Raw genomic sequence first — 17,008 nt, 5'->3', positions numbered from 1 at the left:
TGTGGGAGCTGGGAATTGAACCCAGGTCCTCTGGGAGAACAGCCAGTGTTCTTAATCACTGAGGCCTGATTTTCATTTTTAAAGGTGTCATCTGGCGTCCCTGGGGGATAAGGGACTTCAGGGTAAGAATGAGGCCGGGGAGCCAGAGAGGCTCGTACACAAGCTCCGCAGCTCAGAGGAGAGCGGGCACATTGAGAATGAATGGCACGTGGAATTTTGCCTTCTGAAGTTGGTTTTGGGGAAGCAGGGGAAACTTGCTAGAGCTCATCTCTCTCTTCTCTTCCACTGAGGTGTGTCAAGTGTGTCAACAAATACTCCACTCCCGAGGCCTTGGAGCACCACGTGCAGACTGCCACTCATAGCTTCCCCTGCCCGCACTGCCAGAAGGTAGGTGACACAGCGTTTCCCTCAGAGGAGGCCCTAAGAAAAGAAGCCTTCACAGAGGCAGTGGCACCTGACTTGGGTTTTGAGGAATGAGTAGGAGTTTATAACCAAGAAAACCCGTCCTTTGTGTAGGAAGAATAGCCTGGGTGGTAACACAGAGGGGGTATGCTCTGACTGGGCGCACAAGTGCCTAGAGAGCTGAGTGGTCTGGAGGGTTAGGTCTCACACTCCGGCCTCCAGCCCCCATGAACAGATAGGATGATGTTTCCAAGAAGCAAGAAACCAGGGTCCCAGAACTTGGCTGTGGAAGGTCTGGGAAGGGGTCCTGGAACTGATCTGCCAAGGTCTTCCCTCTAGGTCTTCCCCTGTGAACGCTACCTGCGGCGTCACTTACCCACCCACGGCAGTGGTGGCCGATTCAGGTGCCAGATCTGTAAGAAGTTTTTCCGGAAGGAGCACTACCTCAAGCTACACGCCCACATCCACTCAGGTGGGTGCCCGGCTCACCCATGCCCCACCCACCCATGCCCTATCTGGCCTGCCCCTCTGTTGCTTTTCCATCCTACCAGCCGTTCTCTGAATCGCTCTTCCTGCTCTCCACACTGATTGCCACTCACCTGTCCCCACCGGTGGCACGGGGTTCCCACCACCCCACCCGTAGGCACGGGGTTCCCACCACCCCACCTGTAGGCACGGGGTTCCCACCACCTCACCAGTGGACCCGGGGTTATCAACACCTTGAGAGTAGAGGTGAGTCCCAGAGGCAAGTGAGGAGACTTTGGCTCTGCCCTCTGGGCGCCAGCCAGGCTGGATTACCTCATGGGTCTAGGGTGACCATCCTCCTGCAAATACCTACCCCCTCTCCCAGGTTTCCAGCCTGGGGGTATAGTAAAAGTTTTTTTCTTTTAATCATTAAACTTTCTTGGAGGAGAGAGAGACGTATCACACATAGCTAAGGCTAACTTTGCATTCCCCACCTTCCTGCCTCTCACTCAAGTGCTAGGATTATGGGTCTGTGCCACAGGTTTCAGTTGTTGTTTTTTAGTGTATGCGTGCGTGCGTGTGTGTGTGTGTGCGCGTGCGCACGCGTGCACACCAGGCCTGCTTTAACCCTTATGCACCTGGCGATTCTCCTGCATTCACCCCTCTCCTCCCTTTAGCAGTACAGGATTACAGATGTGCCCCTCCCGGCTTTATGGGAGTTCTGGAGATTCGGACTCAGGTCCTCACACTTGTGTAGCAAGCATTTACCCATGGAGCCATGCTGATCCCAGAATTAAATTTTATCTTTAAAATAAATACTGGCTGGGTGTGGCTATACCCTGTAGTCCCGGCTACTACTCACGAGGCTGTGATGGGAGAACCCAGGGGTTTGAGATAAACCTGGGGGATAAAGTGAGTCTCTCTTTCAACACAATACCAGACAAAAATAAATTCTTGCAAGCTAGGACCTGCAGGTCATATAAAGTACTCTCAACTCCCTCCCCAGTAACTGCAGTTACTGTCTAGATTGGGTGACTATAGTTTAACACATAAAAAAAAAAAAAAAAAAAAAAGGTTTATATATCTGTGTTTGTGTGAGTGTATGCCATGTGCATGCAGTACCCAATGACACCAGAGGAGGGCGCTACAAAAGTTGTGCGCAGCCCAACATTGGTGTGGCGCTTTCCTGGCAAGCACCAAGTCTTGAGTTCCATGGTGACACATTACTGTAATCCTAGCACTTGGGAAGGCTGAGGCAGGAAGATTGGGCACTCCAATCTAGCATGGGCTACACAGTGAAAACTTGCCTCTAAACCTAAACACAATCCCTCCAAATTCTCTATGCCAAGTCAGGAAGAATAAGAAAAGCAGTTGGAGGAGGAGCTGGGCCCTAAATTCAGCTTCCCTCCTCATGGGACTCATGTGGTGTTCCTGTGTCCCTAGGTGAGAAGCCCTACAAATGCTCAGTGTGTGAGTCTGCCTTCAACCGCAAAGACAAGCTGAAGAGACACATGCTGATCCACGAGCCCTTCAAGAAATACAAATGCCCCTTCTCGTAAGTAGGGGAGCCTTATTTATGGGGCTGGGGTTAGATTACTTTAGAGGGGACAATATGGAGGGCTGGACTTCGGGCCTCTCTTCATGTGCCTCAGTCCCCACCCTGCTTAGCCCTTTGCTTGACAAAGGCTGGTGCAGGGACCAGTGAGAGGACCCATGCTCTCTCACCTAAGTAACAGATGGCTTTGGGTTCCAGGATGCACACGGGCTGCAGTAAGGAGTTCAACCGGCAGGACAAGCTGAAAGCCCATATCCTCTCCCACGCTGGTAAGAGGCTTAGGGGCCTGGCTAAGATGATTCTCAGAGACAGAGCCATCAGAAGGAAAGGCAGACACCCGAGTGACACATATTGTGGGTTGCTACTCATCCCCTCCTGAGAGCCAGAAGCCAGATCTGTGTTGGGGACCTTGGCGGAGGAGCCGAGATGAATCAGATGCAGTCGCAGTCCCAGTCCCAGAGGGAGTAGTCGTGAGAATAGGGACTATGTGCAGTGACGTAGAGGTGTGTCGGTGCCATCCAAGATGTGGTCCGTGGGTAGCCTGGGAAGGCAGGTCAGAGATCTCCAAGCCACCTTCCCAGGGGAAACAAGAGTATTTATCAGAGCCGGGCGTGGTGGCGCACGCCTTTAATCCCAGCACTCGGGAGGCAGAGGCAGGCGGATTTCTGAGTTCGAGGCCATCCTGGTCTACAAAGTGAGTTCCAGGACAGCCAGGGCTACACAGAGAAACCCTGTCTTGAAAAACCAAAAAAATAAAAAAAAAGAGTATTTATCAGCATCTCACCTTCTATCCACACCCACATCCACTGTTCACCCCCACATCCACTGCCCAACACAGCCCCACATCCACTGTCCACCCCCACCCCCACATCCACCGTCCACGCCCACCTCCACATCCACAGTAAGTCAGAGTAGCATCTTCTCCTTAGTGGAACAACCAAAAATTGTCTCCAAAAGTTCCCTTGGAAATGAAGTTGCTCCTGTTAAAAACTTGAAAATGGGAGAGTAAACTGGGAATGTGGCTTAGTTGGTAGAGCAGTTGCTTAGCATACATAAAGGCCATGGTATGATCCCAACAACACATAAACTAAGCATGGTAGCTAACAACTGTAGTTCCAGCACATAGGAGATAGAAGCAAGAGGATTGAAGCCAGCCTGAAGCCAAGTGGTACGTCTTCAATCCCAGCACTTGAGAGGCAGAGGCAGGCAGATCTCTAAGTCTGAGGTCAGCCAGGTCTACAGAGTTCCAGGACAACCAGGGCTACAAGAATGGAACCCTGCCTCAAAACAAAAAAGCCATCTTGAACTACATGACAGCTCCCCCTCTTTTTTAAATAGGACATGGGGGAGAGTAGATCAAGACCTTTGACATCTTGGCTTTGAACCTTGATGCTACCAGCTTCCTGCTGGGTCGGTCCCAGGCAAGTGGCTGCCCCTTTTTTGGACCCCAACCATAGGAAGCTGAATGAAAGTTAAAGGCATTTACTGAAGGAGACCGGGCTCCGCAGGCTGAGTGTGGGGGTCTGGGAAGTGCTCCGCAGGGCTTGGGCCTGAGGAGAGAGGAGATCCAGGGAATCTTGCTTGGAAGAGAGAAGAGCAAGTACAGGCCCCTTGGATGAGGAAAGACCAGAGGGGGTGGGGGGAGTGGGGCTGAGCCCAGGGCAAAGGGTTGAAGAGGGCAGGGCATGCTGTATCCATAGGAAAGGAGGCCTCACAGCAGGACTTAAGCATCAAGCCTTCCTTTTTTTTTTTTTGGTTGTTCTCTGTATAGCCCTGGCTGTCCTGGAACTCACTTTGTAGACCAGGCTGGTCTCGAACTCAGAAATCCGCCTGCATCTGCCTTCCAAGTGCTGGAATTACAGGCGTGTGCCACCACTGCCCGGCAGCATCAAGCCTTCTACTCCTCTGTGCCTTACAAAGCATCCCTTTCTCCCACTGGCGATGGTCTGAGGGGCATAGGTGAGACCTGCAGCCTAGAAGAGGTGGCTGTGCCTGGTCACCCAAGTGAGAGGTGGCGTGACCCACAGAGTTCACCAAGGCCTAGGGGTTTAGCAGATGACTTCAGGCACGGGAACAGCAAGTAGGAAGGCCCAGGGCAGGGAGCAGCAGAGTGGAGGAGTGAGTGGCAGGCAAAAGGTGAGAAGCAACAGTGGAGCCCCTGAGGCCCAACCACACAGGGCCTGAGCCCACAGTCATTCCCGGGTGGGACACGTGCAAGGTGAGGTGTCTGTGACAACCCCTGATGGCTCCTCATTCCCCAGGCCTGAAGCTCCACAAATGTGGGCTGTGCAGCAAGTCCTTCAGCCGCCGAGCCCACCTGGCAGAGCACCAACGCGCCCACACGGGCAACTACAAGTTCCGCTGCGCAGGCTGCGCCAAGGGCTTCTCACGACACAAATACCTCAAGGATCACCGCTGCCGCCTGGGCCCCACCAAGGACAAGGACCTGCAAGCCCGGCGGCCTCCCCGGAGGAGGGCAACGGCGCGTGGTGGTGGCAGCATCGCCAGCGGGCACAAGGAGGAGAACCCCATGCCAGACCCGCTGGGGCTGGAGGAGCTGAAGGCCGCAGGGCCCTCTCCTGAGGCTGCCCCTGGCAAGCCACCCTTCGAGCAGGATGCTGTGTTGTCCATTGTGGTGGGCGGGGACCCGGAGCTGGTGGTGCCTGGGCACACAGAGGGTCTAGGCTCCAACCTGGCACTTGCCGAGCTGCAGGCTGGCACTGAGGGAGGGTGTGCCATGCTCGCCGTCCCAGTCTATATCCAAGCCTCAGAGTAACCAGGCTGGACTTCCCGGAGGTGTGTGTGTTGGGGGCGGGAAGGATGCACTAGCACGATCCCTTTTGGAAGTTACTGTATCAGCCTTGTCCCACCGCTGTTCTTCCATGCCCCGAGACTTATCTGGGGAAACCTGTAGCACTCACAGGGTCTGAGGCAGGCACGGTAGCTCCAGGGCATAGCAGTGGTAAGAGAGATGGCCAGAGCATGAAGTGCCCAGGGGCTAGCTGATGGAGGCTGGTACTTGGGCATCCTTTAAGACACGGTAGGGTGGTCCCACCCACCTATCCAGGTTACCTGGGGTGGCCTCAGGTTGTGCTGCTCTTCAGGATGCTAGCTGGATGTGGCTGGAGTCCTTGTGTGTTAAACACTTCTTGATGAGGGATTCCTCAGACGACTGTAAGAGGCACTTATCCTGGGGCATAGACTGTAGCTGCCAGCCAGCCCTTGCTTCAGATTCACCAGCGTGACCTGAGCAAGCACGTCACCTCTGTCTGCTCCACGTTCCTCACCTGTGCAACAGGACTTCGTATAGCACTACCTCCTAGAGTGTCCCGAGGACATAGTATACGAAAATGTGCAAAGGACTGGGCACAGTACCCATGACCTGGCAAGTGCTCAATAACTCTCAATAAATGTTTTTACCAACCACATGGGTCCAAACCACTCAGGCCTGAGTCTCAGAGATTCCTTTCTTATCCCCCAGGTGGCGCCACTCCCTCTAAAGCACTGGAGGGATAGCCCTCCTGTTGACCTGAGGAGAATCAGCAGGCTCACCCACATTACAGTCAAAACTCCAGCAGCCCACAGCACTCAGGAAGCTGAGGCAGGAGGGTTTTGAGTTTCAGGTCAGCCTGGGTTATAGGCTGCTGACCCCCACTTCCGCATGGGTGCAGGACTGAAGCTGGTCTGGTGGTTATCACAGAGCACAGTCTGTGCAAATGGCCCGTGGAAGAGGTTTATACTGCGTGTGGAACTTTAGAATTCTGGGTCTTCCCCATGCTGTGGATTCTCTAGATAGAAGTCCCTCTCCCTGTGTGTCCCTAACTCCAGTGGTCCCTTCCAGTCCAGCCGGTCCAGGTGGGAGGCAAGCCAGGACAGTTTGAAAGGCAGTAGAAGTCCCCAGTACTGCATTAAACCAAGTGATGGCGCACTTGTGTAACCCCAATGTGGGTAGTGAAGGCAGGAGGTTTGGGTACATTGAGATGGAGGCCAGCCTGGGATATGTGGGACCCCTGTCTCCAAATAATAAATGTTAAAATAGTGAAATTAGAACAAACTACAAATCAAACAAGAATTATGGTGAAATGCACTACAATGGGAAACTTGATAGAGGCCTCCATGCTGGGAATGAGGCAAGGATTCATGTCAGTGTGACCCCAACAGGATACTGGAGGTCTGGCCAGAACAGTACAACAGGAAAAAGAGATGGGGGGAGGAGCTCGTGAGGGGGCTGCTCAGCATCTACCCCATGGCCAAAGGAGGGAACCACTTCCTGACCACCACACACATCCTTACACATAAATAAATGCAGAAAACGGGAAAGAAATGCTCCAAAGCCTAGAAAGGGTAATATAACCCTGATACAAGGACAGCTAGCTACATGCAAATGTTCTAATCTCGACAGGGAGTGGTGATGCACACCTTTAATTCCAGCACTTGGAGGGAGAGGCAGGCTCCAATCTCTGTGACTTCCATGCCAGTCTGGTCTGACTACACAGAGAAACCTTGTCTTGAAAAACAAACAAACAAAAAGAAAAATAAAACTTAAATGTGTGGCGCACGCCTTTAATCCCAGCACTTGGGAGGCAGAGGCAGGCGGATTTCTGAGTTTGAGGCCAGCCTGGTCTACAGAGTGAGTTCCAGGACAGCCAGGGCTACACAGAGAAACCCTGTCTCAAAATAACAAACAAAAACAAAAACCAAAAGACAACAATAACAAAAAAAACCTTAGGGGCTGGAGAGATGGCTCAGTGGTGAGCCATCTTAACTGCTTAACAGAGCATTGACTGCTCTTCCAAAGGTCCTGAGTTCAATTCCCAGCATCAGCATGGTGGCTCACAACTATCTGTAATGGAGTTTGATGACCTTTAAAAAACAAAAAAACCAAAAAAACAAAAACAAACAAACAAATAAAAAACAAAACAAAAAAAAGAAAAAAACCTTAAATGTGGGTATTTCACTTAAAAATCTGGGTTTCTAGTGTGGCAGAATTGGGTTATCTGACAAGGCAGTGGCTGCAGGTGGGGCTGTGCAAGCCAGTCTCAGGAGTTGGTATGTAAATGCAAGTGACCCTTGACCCTGCTAATCCCTGCTGTGTCCCTGGCATTCCAACGGAATGTTTGCTGTGATTTGCTATATAGAAGTATTTCTAAGTTCCCAGGTCTCAAAGGGGATAGAATAAAAAAATGGAACAATGCCGGGCGTGGTGGCGCACGCCTTTAATCCCAGCACTTGGGAGGCAGAGGCAGGCGGATTTCTGAGTTCCAGGCCAGCCTGGTCTACAGAGTGAGTTCCAGGACAGCCAGGGCCACACAGAGAAACCCTGTCTCGAAAAACCAAAAAAAAAAAAAAAAAAAAAAAAAAAAAAAAAAAAAAAAAGGAACAAGAGGGCCAGAGAGAGCCATTGGAGCCCCTCCCCCAATAATGTCTCCAGAAGCCTTGGCTGGCCTCAGATGACAGACCTTTTGCTTCTCCTGCCTCCACCTTTTCGTGCAAGGATTATGGGTGTGTGTGTGTGTGTGTGTGTAGTCACCACGCCCAGCTGCACATGGCTTTGATGTTCTGTGCTCAGTTTATTATTTATTTTGCTGTGCGGCCCCGTAAGCTTGTCCCTGGTCCTCCCATCCTTTCCGAGCTGCACATCAGTCGCAGCCTCTAAACTGGCCTCAGGGACTTACTCTCTTAAAACGTAAATAGAGAGCTGGGCGTGGTGGCGCACGCCTTTAATCCCAGCACTCGTGAGGCAGAGGCAGGTGGATTTCTGAGTTCGAGGCCAGCCTGGTCTACAAAGTGAGTTCCAGGACAGCCAGGGCTATCAGAGAAACCCTGTCTCCAAAAAAAAAAAAAAAAAAAAAAAACGTAAATAGATATTAGTTTCAGCATTTGAGAGGCGGTGTGTGTACTCATCCCTGTGAGTTCGAGGCCACCCTGGTCTACACAGTGAGCTCCAGGACAGCCAGGGCTACATAGTAAGACTGTCTCACAAAGTGCATATGTATGGTGTGTATATGTGGGTGTGTGCATGCCATGGTCCATGTGCAGAGGTCAGAGGACTTCTGGGAGTGGGTTCTCTCCTTCCACTGGGATCCAGGGATTGAATTTGGAGTGTCAGGCTTAGCACTGTCAGGCTTTCACCCACTGAGCAGACTGGATAGCCTAGTTTCTTTGTGTTTCCAGTTCTTAACTTTTCTCCTTTTCTCCCTCTGCTTTTCTGTGCCCTGCCCCTCCTGCCTGGAACACTCTGAACTCAGAGTGGTCGCTCAGGTCCCTTTGAGCGGTCAGCAGTTCTGCTGACTTGCTTTCCTGAGGGTAGGATTACAGAGATGAGCACCACACCCCGCTGCCCTCAGTTTCTTCAGCAGCAAACTTAGAGGCTGGGATTGAGCATCTACTGAGTGCCAAGTTTTGTGCTTTGTACCTTATTTTTTATTTTATTTTATTTTTTTTTTTAAAGATTTATTTATTTATTATATGTAAGTACACTGTAGCTGTCCTCAGATACTCCAGAAGAGGGCGCCAGATCTCGTTACGGATGGTTGTGAGCCACCATGTGGTTGCTGGGATTTGAACTCTGGACCTTCGGAAGAGCAGTCGGGTGCTCTTACCCACTGAGCCATCTCACCAGCCCCTTTATTTTATTTTTTTATTTCGGGAGCTAGCGAGATAGATTAATGGTTAAGAGCACTTGCTGCTTGCTGCAAGGAAACACCAAGATCAAAAAACAAGTTGGGGAGACGAGAGTTTATTCTGCTTACATTTCCACATAGCTGTTCATCACCAAAGGTGGTCAGAACTGAACCGGAATTCAAGCAGGGCAGGAACCTAAAGGCAGGAGCTAATGCAGAGGTGCTAGCCGGTGCTGCTTACAGGCTTGCTCCTTGTGACTTACTCAGCCAGCTTTTTGTTTTTGTTTTTTAAGAATTATTTTATATATATGAATGAGTACACTGTAGCTGTCTTCAGACACACCAGAAGAGGGCATCGAATCCCATTACAGATGGTTGTGAGCCACCATGTAGTTGCTGGGAATTGAACTCAGGACCTCTGGAAGAGCAGTCAGTGCTCTTAACCACTGAGCCATCTCTCCAGCTGTTTGTTTGTTTGTTTGTTCGTTCGTTTCAAGACAGGGTTTTCCTATGTAGCCTTAGCTGTTCTGGAATCACTTTGTAGACAAGACTGGCCTTGAACTCACAGAGATCCACCTGCCTCTGTGTTGGGATTCAAGGTGTGCACCACCACACATAGCTCAGTCTGCTTTCTTATAGAACCCGGGACCACAAGCCCAGAGAAAGCACCACCCACAATGGGCTGAGCCCTCCCCATTGATAACTGAGAAGATGACTTATGGGTATGTCTCTGGAGGCATTTCCTCAGCTGAGACTCCTCCCTTTCAGATGGCTTGAGCTTGTGTCAAGTCTGGTAAACTCTTTCTCTCTCCTGTACAATGAGGAAATTCAAGCTAGATTAGATTATATTAAGTGCAGGTTTATTGGGAAGTTGCTCTTGGGTAGGTTCACCGGCTCAAGAACCAGGGACATCACCATGGGGAGGAGAGAGGAGAGGAAGAAGAGAAAGAGAGAGAACGTATGAGTAGAGAGAGATGAGAAGGAGAGGAAGAGTTGGAGGAGACCAAAGTGTCTGGAAGATGTAGGGAGGAGCTTCTGGGGAAGGGCAGTCCAGCTCCTGGGCTGGAAAGTTCAGGGTTGGGGGCAGGGTATGTCAGGTAGGGTCTGAGGAATGCTGGGAGAACCTGGAGGCCAGGTCTGCTTTGGTATATAAAATATTCCAGGGTCTGAAACCAAACAAAGCCAATGGACAGAGCCAGGCAGTACAACTGCTCTAGCAGAGAACTCCAATTTGGTTCTCAGCACCTATGTCTATCACAACTATCCAATTCTAGGGGATTCCAGAACTAATTCAGTCCTAGGGGATCCAACGCCCTCTTGTGGTGTCTGTGAGCACCAGGCACACACATGGTGCACATACACACATTCAGACACTCATCCACATAAAGTCCTTTTAAATATGAACTTCTTGTTGTTGTTTTGAGACAGTCTCTCTGCATAGCTCTGGTTTTCCTGGATCTCACTATGTAGACCAGGCTGGCCTCTAACTTACACAACTGTGCCAGTTGTTCTGACTAAAGAACAATTCTGTGTAGAGATTGGTCTCCGATTTCTTTTATTTCCATGTCTCCTCTGTTGGCATTCCTTCTAGGTTCTGCCCAACAGTTACCTAGCAACATCCAGGTTGGCCTGGCTTGCTATAAAAGGGGTTGTTTTGGCCCTCCTTGCTCTCTCTGCCCCTTCTCTCTCCCTGATCCCCTTTTTCTGCTCTCTCCCTTTCCCCCTCCCACCTCTCTCTCCAGGTGTTCCTGGCCTGCCTGTCCTCTTCCCTCTCTGTCTCTCTGTCTGTCTTTCTCTGCCTCTACTTCCTCTCAACTCCCCTTCCTATATCCCTAAATAAACTATTCTGCTCTCATCCCTTTACCTCAGGGATGGCTCAGCACGGGGGCCGCTGAGGCTCCCCTCTCACCTCACCACACCTCACTCTACAGAACATATCCTGGCTTCTTTTTATAAAACACAACATCCTCCATCAATTCTAATCTAACAAAAGGCAAAAGGACTTTTGCTCATAAATATATCTGCAGTGCCTAGAACGACCCAGAAATCCTTCAGTCACTATCTGAGGATTGAATATCACACTTTAAAAGAACAAGACCCCAGCTGCCTACCCTCTGCTCCCACCGCAGGACAGCTAAGAGTGACTTTCCCCAGGTGGATTGTGCTATGTGGGCTTAGACGTAGTCTGGGAAAGGAAACTTCAATTGTCTAAAGGCGGAGCAGAGATCTTCTGGGAAAAGGACTGAAGCAATAGGTTGCAAGTCCCAGTTCACAGAGCAGGGCTAGGTGGCCTCGGAGAACAGGTCGGACCAGTTTTGCCTGCCCCAGGGTAGGAGGAGTGAAGGTCTCCAATACAGGTGCTCCCAACCACCCCCACAGCTTCAAACCTGTCCTTGTTCTTAGGGCCCAAAAAGGTTCATGGAAGGTGGTAGGGTCTACACTCAGAGTTAAGAGTCTGACGTTCTCTGGGGGTGGTTGGGGTACGTTTAAGAGCTCAAGCCCTGAGACAGGCAACTGAAGCCCTGTCCTTTGTAGTCACAGAGACTGTACTGTGCCTGAGAGGGAAAGGGGGTCTCTTCTAAGGTCTCACTGGGGCCAAGCTCCCAGATCATTGTTACCTCTGTCCTTTCATTAACCCACTTAACAAGAATTTTCCTAGCTTTGAAGATAAGTCGTGAACACAATGATCTGTATGATCCTTTGTGGAGATAAAAAATGAACACAGTGAGTACATCAATTATGTGGTTTGTTGTAAAGTAGAAAGGAATAAAAAGGGGAGTGTGTGGAGGGAGGGCGGGGGAGGATCATCCACTTCATCAAGAGATGCTGTGTGTGTGTGTGTGTGTGTGTGTGTGTGAGAGAGAGAGAGAGAGAGAGAGAGAGAGAGAGAGAGAGACTGACTGACTGACAGAGCGAGTCCGAGTCTCTCCTGCAGCCTAGACAGATATATAACACATATAGGGAAGGTTTTGTTTATATATGTGCATCTATGTGCCTGTGGAGGACAGAAGGGGGCCTCCCATCCTGAGAACTGCAATCACAGCTGGTTGAGAACTTCTGCTCCCATAGTGAACATGGTTGCTGGGAACTGAACTCTATCTTTTGTGAGAACAGCAGATGCTCTAAGCTCTGGGCCATCTCTGGCCCCTTTAGGATTCTCTGCTCTATCGGGGATTCGTCCAGAACCTGTGCATGTGAGGCAAGGATTCTGCCACTGAGCGACATCCCAAACTCAAAAGTGATTTGGTTTGGGGTCTCAAGTAGCCCAAGCTGGCCTTGAACTCGACAAGAGTGGGTTTGAATTCCTGATCCTCCTGCCTCGGCCTCCTGAGTACTGGGTTTGAGATATGCATCACTCTGCTTAGCTTTTGTCGCACTTTTCTTTTTTTTTTTTAAACCTTTTTTTTTTTAAAGATTTATTTATTTATTATACATAATTACACTGTAGCTTTCTTCAGACACTCCAGAAGAGGGCGCCAGATCTCGTTACGGATGGTTGTGAGCCACCATGTGGTTGCTGGGATTTGAACTCTGGACCTTCGGAAGAGCAGTCGGGTGCTCTTACCCACTGAGCCATCTCACCAGCCCGCACTTTTCTTTTTAAGCATCTTTGGTTACCATGTACAGAGGTAATGCTAGAGGTCAGGATGAAGAGGGCACAGCCTGTGGGGAGGGGTATCAGGCTCCCACGGTACCTTAACAAATGGCAATAAACATAATGCTTCAGCAATATAACTTTTTTTTTGTATAGTTTTGGAGGTCAGAGGTTCATATTGCTTGTTGCTTAAGTCAGGGTTGTGTTAATACGAGGGAGTTTAGGGCCGGGCGTGGTGGCGCACGCCTTTAATCCCAGCACTCGGGAGGCAGAGGCAGGCGGATTTCTGAGTTCGAGGCCAGCCTGGTCTACAAAGTGAGCTCCAGGACAGCCAGAGCTATAAAGAGAAACCCTGTCTCGAAAAACCAAAAAAAAAAAACAAAAAAACAAAAAACAAAAAAACAAAACAAAACAAAACAAAACAAAAAACAAAACAAAACAAAAAAAACACAAAAATTGCAAGCCGGGAGTGGTGGCGCACGCCTTTAATCCCAGCACTCGGGAGGCAGAGGCAGGTGGATTTCTGAGTTCAAGGCCAGCCTGGTCTACAGAGTGAGTTCCAGGACAGCCAGGGCTACACAGAGAAACCCTGTCTCGAAAAACCAGAAAAAACAAAAACAAAAACAAAAATTGCAGCCAGGCGTGGTGGCACATGCCTTTAATCCCAGCACTTGGGAGGCAGAGGCAGGCAGATTTCTGAGTTCGAGGCCAGCCTGGTCTACAGAGTGAGTTCCAGGATAGCCAGGGCTATACAGAGAAATCCTGTCTCGAAAAACCAAAAAAATAAAAAATAAAAAAAATTGCATTTTATTTATATGTGTGGGTATGAACTCAGGTCCTCTGGCTTGGCTGCAAGTGCCTTTACCTACTGAGCAATCACATCTCTGAATCCCCCTCCCCCACTTTTAAGACAGGATTTCTTTGTGTAGCCCTGGCTGTCCTGGAGCTCACTCTGTAGACCAGGTTAGTTTTGAACTCACATAACTCTGCCTGCCTCTGCCTCCTGAGTGCTAGATTAAAGACATGTGTCACCACCACCTTTCTAGATTTTTCTAGATTCTCTCTCTCTCTCTCTCTCTCTCTCTCTCTTTCTCTCTCTCTCTTTTTCTCTTTCTTTTTTTCAAGATTTACTTATTTTACATATATGAGTACACTGTAGCTGTCATGAGACATTCTTGAAGAGGGCATCAGATCCCATTACAGATGGTTGTGAGCCACCGTGTGGTTGCTGGGAATTGAACTCAGGACCTGTGGAAGAGCAGTTGGTGCTCTTCACTGCTAAACCATCTCTCCAGCCCATTTTTCTTGATTCTTAAAGTCAGCATTTCTTGGCTTGGCCTGGCTTCCTCTTCAAAGTCAGGAGGAGCGTCCTGCATTCCAGTCCTCCTTGTAATTACACCGTGACTAACTGGATAACCCAGAATACTATTCCTCTCACAACCTTTAAGGGACACTCTGGGGATAGGTGTCCCTCTCACAACCTTTAAGGGACACTCTGGGGATAGGTGTCTTTGGGAAGTTATTGTGGGGCGCGCTTCAGGGGCTACTGCAATAGTCCAAGCAAGAGGTGATGGTGACCAGGCGTGGAGTGACAGCAGCAAAGAACGTGACAAGTGGTGGGGTTCTGTATTGCTTTGAGGGCTGAGCCCACCGAATGTTCTAAAGGGTTGAATATGGACCATTCCTTCCATCCATTGGAGTGTAGTGGGGAGAGTATGGGTCATCTACTAGGCTAAGGTCATCTACTGGAGCCTGTGGGCCCATCCTGTGCCTCCACTTGGTTTACAGAGACTCAATTGAACCCACCATTGCTTTGGGAAGAGGTCCCCTCCAGCACACATCTCCCTCTCCCCCCTCAGGTTCTGCTGGGTTGGGTCTGGCCTATCCCCATTCTGACTCTCCAGAGAGGTCATTTCCAGCACCACCCTTTGAGATAAGGTCTTACTATATAGTCTTGTGAAACCTGGAACTCACTCGGTAGACCAGGCTAGCCTCACACTCATGGAGAAACGACTGCCTCTGACTCCTGAGTGCTGGGATTAAGGATGTAGACAAGCATACCCAGCACAGGGAAGGCTTTGGGTTCAATCCCTAGCACTGGAAATAATAAAGCAAAAAGATACCCAGCTGGGCATGGTGGTTCATGTCTGTCTATAATCCCAGCACTTGAGAGGTGAAGGCAGAAAGGTTGGCTTGAGTGTTCGTGCCCCCGTTCTTTCGTTCAGGGTGACCCACATTGTGCTCATTGTTTTCACGAGGCTTTAAGTAAGAAAGATTCTTTTATTATATGGGTGTTTTGCATGCGTGTATATATTTGTGCTACACGTGCATCTGGTGTCTAAGGAGGTCAGAGAGGGCGATGGATCTCCCTGGGCCCGGGCTGCAGTTGTGAGCGCGCCACTGCACACATGGGTGCTGGGAACTGAGCCTGGCAGAGCAGCCAGAGAGCACTCCAACCCTGTTTGTCACATGGCTTTTACGGAGGTGTTAGAAGTTAAGAAAGCTTTTCAAAAGGACCCGCACTTGACCCAAAGGCCAGAACAGTGAAGCCCAACCTCTCCGGTGTTTAACCGATGTACTCTGTGAGTCTTGCCACGGCAGGCAAATTCTCAGACAAGATGGCGGCAGCTGTCCGTGTGTCAGCGCGATGTATCCATATCCTAGGCAGACATCATGGAGGTCTCAGTTTTTCTTCTCCTCCTCTTCCTCCTCCTCCGTCTTCATCCTCTTTTAGAGACCGAGACAGAATTTTGTTATGAAGGCCACACTAGCCTGGAACTCAGGTTTCCCGTGTCAGCCACTATAGACAGACACTGCCCCTGGCTTTCAGCACCCTTTTAAAAACAAGAGTCCCAATGTAGGTTCAAATTTTTCCCCAGAGATGGATGCCAATTGTGTGGTAAGAGTATTTAAGTTAAATTTGAGTTTTCTAATATAATCCCCCCCAAACATGATTTTCTACATTCCTAGAATGTCTTACTATTACTGTGACCAAAAGCAACTCGGGGAGGAAATGGTTTACAGAGCTTATACTTCCATATCATTGTGCATCATGAAAGGAGGTCAGAACTCGAACAGACAGGAACATGAAGGCAGGATTTTTTTTCAAGTCATTGTTTCTCTGTATAGCCCTGGCTGTCCTGGAACTCATTTTGTAGACCAGGCTGGCCTCGAACTCAGAAATCCGCCTGCCTCTGCCTCCTGAGTGCTGGGATTAAAGGCGTGTGCCACCACATGGCAGTCCTCTTATCTCAGCCTCTCAAAAGATGTGAGATTATAGGCATGAATTGCCAAGCCCTGTTTAAAACACACATCTTTATTTGAGTGCCTGTAGTCAGCTGGGCCCTTTCTATTCCTATCTCACTTACAAACTCTTTTAAGAGGACCTGTGACAATTTCAAATTTACAGCTTTGGAAAGCAAGAGGAAGTAAGTATCTAAATGAATGTTCGAGGCTGATTTTGAAGTTTTGCTGTTGAATTACACTGCCAAGGTGGTTAGTCTATTTTAGGTTTCAGAAGGTCTCTTAGATGAATAAAGAGAATGACAGCTCATCCAAGGAGAGAGAACGGACCGGTCTGGTAAAGTAAGCTAGTTAGACAGCCAGTTTCCTGGGCTTGATTCACTGACATATAAATTAGGAACAACAGCACAGATCCAACACTTCAGAGGCAGAGACAGGCCAACCTCTGATCCTTAGGAAGTTCAAGGCCAGCTTAGGCTACATGGAAGTCTGGCTCCAAAACAGACACACAAAATAGGAACAGCATTTTATCTGTTGTAAACTGCTTTAAGAATCAAATGTGATTATGCATGTAAAGTACTATGTTCCAGAGATCATAGAAAATGAGTGCTGTTGTTATCACTATTACTTCGGGTGCTGTGAATTAGGTCCAGGGCTCTATCACGGACCAGCACAACGAACCCCTCTTTTTTTTTTTTTTTTTGGTTTTTCGAGACAGGGTTTCTCTGTGTAGCCCTGGCTGTCCTGGAACTCACTTTGTAGACCAGGCTGGCCTCGAACTCAGAAATCCGCCTGCCTCTGCCTCCCGAGTGCTGGGATTAAAGGCGTGCGCCACCACGCCCGGCTCGAACCCCTCTTTTTGTAATAGTTATTTCTTCTCCTCCTGGTCTTTCATCTCTACGGAACACATTCCAAAGAGACTACATTTTCCAGCATGCCACATTGCCCTTTGACCTCTGCGAGACTAAAAAGGTGCGCCACAGTACGCCAGGAGCCGGAAAACTCAGACTCCCGGCATGCAGCGCGCGGTCCTCCCTTAGACTCGAGGGGCTGCGGGCGCGTGCTGCTCTGGGAGCTGTAGTCAGCGGCGCGTTGCCCTGACGCCGGCCGGGCCCGGGCGTGGGG

General features: G+C 49.7%; 1 protein-coding gene across 1 annotated transcript in view; it reads left to right on the top strand.

Moving 5' to 3' along the window:
* The window catches only part of Znf341 (zinc finger protein 341), a 34,134-nt gene extending 28,274 nt beyond the window's left edge, over nucleotides 1-5,860 (top strand). Inside the window, exons 11-15 of the mRNA XM_021153743.3 lie at nucleotides 291-387; nucleotides 742-874; nucleotides 2,311-2,422; nucleotides 2,621-2,691; nucleotides 4,684-5,860. Coding sequence (XP_021009402.1) covers nucleotides 291-387; nucleotides 742-874; nucleotides 2,311-2,422; nucleotides 2,621-2,691; nucleotides 4,684-5,198 — 928 coding nt within the window. The 3' untranslated portion in view covers nucleotides 5,199-5,860. The remainder of the gene's footprint in view (nucleotides 1-290; nucleotides 388-741; nucleotides 875-2,310; nucleotides 2,423-2,620; nucleotides 2,692-4,683) is intronic.
* The last annotated feature ends 11,148 nt before the right edge of the window (nucleotides 5,861-17,008 follow it).

This window comes from Mus caroli, unplaced genomic scaffold (genome assembly GCF_978045245.1).
Source record: "Mus caroli unplaced genomic scaffold, Mus_caroli_1 scaffold_2, whole genome shotgun sequence".
NCBI lineage: Eukaryota > Metazoa > Chordata > Mammalia > Rodentia > Muridae > Mus > Mus caroli.
Note: the sequence above shows the minus strand (reverse complement) of the source record. Positions and strands in the feature narration are given on the sequence as shown.